Source organism: Haplochromis burtoni, unplaced genomic scaffold (assembly GCF_018398535.1).
Source record: "Haplochromis burtoni strain Fernald_Lab_line unplaced genomic scaffold, NCSU_Asbu1 Contig_1421, whole genome shotgun sequence".
Lineage (NCBI taxonomy): Eukaryota > Metazoa > Chordata > Actinopteri > Cichliformes > Cichlidae > Haplochromis > Haplochromis burtoni.
In genome coordinates this window covers 42,932-48,852 of record NW_024583782.1, presented here as the reverse complement: position 1 = coordinate 48,852, position 5,921 = coordinate 42,932, and the positions used below count along the sequence as shown (strand labels likewise).

The window sequence follows — 5,921 nt, the reverse complement described above, 5'->3', positions numbered from 1 at the left end:
CTGCCGGACACTGGCGCCACCGGGCCCTCTGACCACCACCAGTAGGCAACGGGTGAAGTGTCTTGCCCAAGGACACAACGACCGAGACTGTCCAAGCCGGGGCTCGAACCGGCAACCTTCCAATTACAAGACAAACTCCCATCTCTTGAGCCACGATTGCTTCCTTTTGTCTCCAAAATTTTGGAAAAGTAGTGTCCTCACATCTGCAGACTTTTTTAAACAGTCAGATTATTTTTGAGGTATTTCAATCAGGTTTGAAAGCACTTCACAGCACAGAGTTCTGAGAGTTTTTCATGATATTTTACTAACTGCTGACTCTGGGAAGTCAGTCTTACTTGTGCTTTTGGATTAGGGCTGGGTATCATCGCTGATTTCTAGAATCGATTCGATCCACGATTCGATTCGATTCAATTCTATTTGATTTAAATCTGGGAAGTTTTGACAGTCAGAAATATTATAATTCAGATCAGTACATTTACATATTTTTGTATCTATTAAAACGAAGCTGACACACACAAGACTTTATCACAGGTGTGAGCATCACAGCAGAGGCCTTTGTGTCAAAGTAGCTGAAGATAAAACACAGAAAAACATGAAGGTGATTTTCCTGTTCTGGGATTTTATAAAAATATTCTGCAGTACATCAAAAACGAAAGAAAACCATTAATCAGCACATGAACATCACCTCTGACGTTACAGCGGTTTTATTAGAGACACGGCTAACGTTTTGTAAAATTGTAAAAAGTTTAAATTTGTTCAGTATTGAACAGCAGAAATGAGGTTTTCTTTTCAGAAGAAAAAGGAAAAAAAACAGCGGCGCTGTAAACAGTGGTAGACTTGTGCTTGTTCCTGCGGGGGAAGGCAGCAGGTCTGTGTGCCGCGCTGAAATGATAGCATGGTGCAGGACGACTGCTGTGTTCCTTCGGATTACCCCCCACCACCCTATCCATCCCCTGTGGCTTGTCATGTGCTCTGATGTTGTGATGTGGACATTAATGTGCTCTCTGTGCAGAGGAGTTTTTTTGTTTCCTGTTCTCATGCTGTCCTCCCATAGGTTGCTCAGCGTGTGAAGAGGTCTCTTTTTTTCCTCTTGTACTTTTCCCATTGTTGTGTAATTTTTTCAGTGTTATTCTCCCAACGCTGCCGATCTCCGACTGTATTCCCTTGTGTTGTCTTTGTTGTTGTGTGTGTAAGTCGGGGGGGGTCCTATTCCTCTGTGGGGCAACCTGCATATGGCCAATAAAGCATTCATTCATTCATTCATTCAACAAACAAGCGAATAATGAAGAAAACAGATTTTTAGACGGGAAACTGTTCTTCAAGTACAGAGAGAGAGAGAGAGAGAGCTGTGCATGACATGTGATTTCATCCTGGTGGAAGCAAAACAGTAAAAGTCAGAGTGAATTCATGACGATGTTTATGTGAAGCGTAGTTTGGATCTTCTTTTGCTGCTGGTTCGGTCAATATTGTTTGGAGAGAGATCAAACTAACAGCTTTAGAATCAGCGCATAACACAAAGCGCCGACAGATCAGAGTCAGCGAGCTGTCGGCTTTCAGCCCGACCGTGTCCGTGCCGTCGGGTGAGAAAGTCGCATCTCACTGATCCTGATCCATCGGCGGGTCGGCACTTTGTGTTCACGTCTTTGTGCAGAAGCCGTGTACCTGCTCTCATTTACTGTCCTAGCTGTTTGGTGGTTGTTGAAAGTTTGTGAGGTTTAACCTGAGATTCTGGCGTTTCGGGCAAAATAAATTAACATTAAAAAATCGATTCAGGATTTTAATGAATCGATATCACGTTATCCAAGCCAGAATCGATTTTAATCGATGAATTGATTATCAAAACCCGCCCCTAGTGTAGATATTTGTTGCTGTATCCTCCCTTACGCTTGTGTTGTGCTGCTGTTTGTATAGTTTAAATTTTCAGTCCCAGATTCCTGTTGATTCTGGGTCCGCTCTTTACCGTCATGATATTCATGATGTTATCAGTGCTATCACACTTTTTTTCAATGTAAAAATAACTTACCCATCCTTTGATGTAGTTGAGCTTTGATGTATTTTGCAAACTTTGGATTTGCCACCGTCAGTGACCATTTTATCAGTTTTTCTCCATCACCAGAAAGAAGGGCATCTTGTAGGATTTTACTTTGAGAAAGAACAGGAGAAAGGCAGCTATGCAGAGAAAACAGCACATCTGAGTTCAGGTCAAACAGAAAAAATAGTTTCTCTTACCTCATAGCCCGAGAATGGGAAACGTTGCCAAAAGTGATGCCTTGTTTGTGATGTGATTGAAGAACATTTCTGCATGCCCCGTTATCTCCATTTTCACAAATCAGATCATAAAGATTCTTCTTCTTTATTTTTTTGTGGTCTTTGACCAACATATCCTTTTCCTTAATCTTTGCTGTGATTTCCTCTAGTTTCTTTACATTCTCATCATCAGTTTCAAGCCTCATTCTTTCCAGGATCATCATTTCATACTCGTTCTTTTTAATGCAAACTTCAATGGCTATTTTTCTTTTTATTAAAGCTTCCTGTGGTTTGTTATTGTTATTTTCTTTTAATAAGCCTTTGATTTTCTCCTCTTCTTCATTGTATTCCTTTCTCAATCCCTTGATGACGTCTTTACACATTACACAACCATTTAACCTTACATTTTGTTTGCTTAGAATTTTCTGAATGGATTTCTTCAAACCTTTATCAAATGCCCTTCTAAGTTCATCATTTTCGTGCTCATGGCACCACTTTGCCACTTTGTAGCAAGGATCTTTGTATAGATTTATAAAGACACATTTAGGAGGGATATGGTCTGCTTCCACGTTCTTGATATCTGCCGTTTCGTTTTTTAACCTTTAGAAAAGAAACACATTAATGACAAGGTTACATTCATGTCAGGACTAAATATCATGTCACAGTTTGTCCATTCATGTCATAACCAATACAAAACCACCAATCATGGCTGTCCCAGCTGACAGTATGCAAGAGGCAGGTTACATCCTGAGCATACAGTAAAACTAACTCAAAGAGACAGAAAGCTGGAGGGTAGCCACACAGGAACAGGGACAATTTATCATTTAGGCTGCCAGCAGTGCTTAGCACTACTGTGACAGTCATAACAGTAAATCATCATCTATGTGTATGTTTTAACATTAATTTGAGATTTTAAAACATTCTAATTAATACATTGAATGCTTTGCTTAAAAATACTTACGGATGATGCTTTCCGACCAAACCAAGTTTGTGTGTCTTAATAACGGAGTTCTCAGCCTGATTTTTCACTTCTTTGTTCCATTTTTTTAAGAACTCTTTCATAGCTGTTTCGTTGTTTCCTCCACAGATGTAATATCTTCCAGGGGACGTACATGTTTCTTCAAATTCTTTCTGCAGCTTCAAAACGTCCACGTATCTCGGTAAGTTTTGTTGAAGCTGAGTGGAGATCAGAGAGCAGAGGAGACGAGTTACCTCAGCAGCAAAGTTATTCATGCGTATGCATCCTATACTGTGTGCACAGTACAGTCTATGTGAGTGTGCATAGAAATGACGCACTGAAAATAAATACATCACCAGGTATAAGTCAGCTAGCTTTCAGGTGTGCAGTCCTCTAATACTCAGAAAGGGGTCTTAACTGAGGTTTTCAGTGTGAGATTTGGGTGTGACCCAGCATTTTAGTATTAAACCGAGGACAGAAAGACGCGGTGGCAAAGTGCATGATCCAACTTTACTGATCACAGGACAAGACTGGGTGTTGTTAAGGACATTTGGACATGACAACATGTAAATCCCTTTAATCTTTTACAGTTTCCCATGTGATCAGCTGCACTGAGATTCATAGTCATCCAGGTCATGGTGATCTTAGTAGCCTGAAAAAGGTTGACTTAAAAAAGGGGCTGGCAGGAAATGTGTTTCAGGAAGAGACACTGACGGGCTCACAGAGCTAATCATGGGTGACATCAATACCTGTCATTCCAACATTCAAGCACTAATCCATCCAAACAACTTAAGGAAGAGGGTCCATAGAGCCTGCAATGGGGAGGAGGTGAAAAAGACTCTGATGCCATGAGTGTCGGTGTTCTCAAAAGTTGTTTCAGCTCTCTGGGTGTTCGACCACATCTTCAGGATGAGCCTGAATCTACAAAGGGTGCATGCAAGAGGTCATGACTCGTGCCTTTGCCAAAGACATGACACCCCAGTTGAAGGAGACTCTGGCGTCTACAGTCAGCCCGTGGAGCTGATGAAGAACAGGGTGATGTGCTCTCTGGAGGGTGTGTGTGTTATGATCCAGGCTGCAGAAATCTGCAGCAGCTGGAGTTTGACTTGTTAGGGAGACTAAAGAGAAGAGAATTACAGCAATCAGTCTGAGAAGTGACAAGGCTGTAGACGAAGATAGCAGCAACATGTGGGCTGAGGAAAGGATGGCTGATGCTGCGTGAGTGGAAGCAGGTGGATGGGTGGTGTCATTAGTATGAAACTGAAATGACAAAGTGCTGTTGAGGAGGACACCCCTGCTCTTAACCTGAGGGAAGGATGGAAGCATCCCTGTTGTTTTATTAGTGCTGCTGTTGTTAATGAATCTGTGTTATTAGTGGACAGAGACCACACTGAAATTGTTCATGTATGTCTGTGCACTACAAACTAACCACAGAAAGCAGCACACTAACTACAGCATGCCAAAATGAAAGAAACGCCTGTAAATGCAGACGTGTGAGTTTGTGCTGAAAACAGTTATACCAAACATTGGCATCAAACAGCATGAGGTGGGGCGAAGGGCACCATATTCTCTATATTACTACTTTTCTTCATTTCGAACATTTCATTATCGACAGCAAGTTAAATTAGTAAAGCATACACATTCTGTAAGCATGCAAAATAACCTAGTCACATTTATAACATACTTAAAAATGACTCACAAAGTCTGAAGACATGTTTTTCTAAATAGACTTCAAGCTTAGACTGTGGTTAAACCTGCTTCGTGGTACATGAATAAGATTTATATATATATATTTTCTTGACTAGAAAACCTCTGTTTTTATTTATGAATAACACTAATTTTTCTGAATGTGTCAACTGATGATCAAATACTTACAGTATGTTTGATTTCATTCCTGAGGATAACTGCCTCATTTCTCATATCACCTTGGTCTTTCCAGGTTGCCTGGACAACAGCATGATAGAGGCAGTTCTGACCCTCTGAATTTACAGGGATCACGGTGCCATCTGGGCGCAGGATTTCAAAGTGACCACTGCATTGGCTCCGTTCACCCCAGATCCCCTCAGTCATGTCTGAGAAGGATCCCTCTGTCCTGTTTAAATAAAAAGATTAAAGAATCAACTCAATCAATTAAACATTCAACAGAACATAGGAAAACTGTTAGAACTTTAACAAATATACCTGCAATTCACAGCAAGCTATTCTCCAGGCTATTCTAATCTACACTGTAAAACCCAATAAGTTAATTTTACTCAAAACTTTTGGTGAAACTGATTACATAAAATATTTTAAGTAACTAAAACTTAAAAATAAAAGTTAAATAAACACACTTTATTTATTAGCTTTAGATAAATATTTTTAAGTACCATTGATAAATGTTTTTATGTTATATCCACATTTTTGGTTTAGTACTCTCTACTTGATATTTTGAGTTTCAAGTACAAATCTAGCTCAAGTAACTTTAAGGAATTAATTTTTAGTTTCAAAATGCTAACCATTTTAAGCTAATACAACTCAAAAATTTAAAATACAAATGCTTGTAATATCCAAATCTACTGTGTTTTGAATTTGATATAAAAAAAGGTGCCCAAAATAATTACACTTGTAAAAACATAAGACAGAAAATATAAATTCAAGTTACAAATTTATTGAGTTACTTTGACACATAGCCTTTCTAACAAAAAGCCCAAAGACATAAATCCACCACATTTTATAG

General features: G+C 39.5%; 1 protein-coding gene across 1 annotated transcript in view; it reads right to left on the bottom strand.

Moving 5' to 3' along the window:
* Positions 1–726: 726 nt before the first annotated feature.
* LOC102301446 overlaps positions 727–5,921 on the bottom strand; it is a 10,792-nt gene continuing 5,597 nt past the window's right edge. The window contains exons 2-6 of the mRNA XM_005952213.3: positions 5,081–5,297; positions 3,209–3,423; positions 2,230–2,847; positions 2,024–2,142; positions 727–1,226 (exon numbers count right to left, since the gene is read on the bottom strand). Coding sequence (XP_005952275.1) covers positions 1,207–1,226; positions 2,024–2,142; positions 2,230–2,847; positions 3,209–3,423; positions 5,081–5,297 — 1,189 coding nt within the window. The 3' untranslated portion in view covers positions 727–1,206. The remainder of the gene's footprint in view (positions 1,227–2,023; positions 2,143–2,229; positions 2,848–3,208; positions 3,424–5,080; positions 5,298–5,921) is intronic.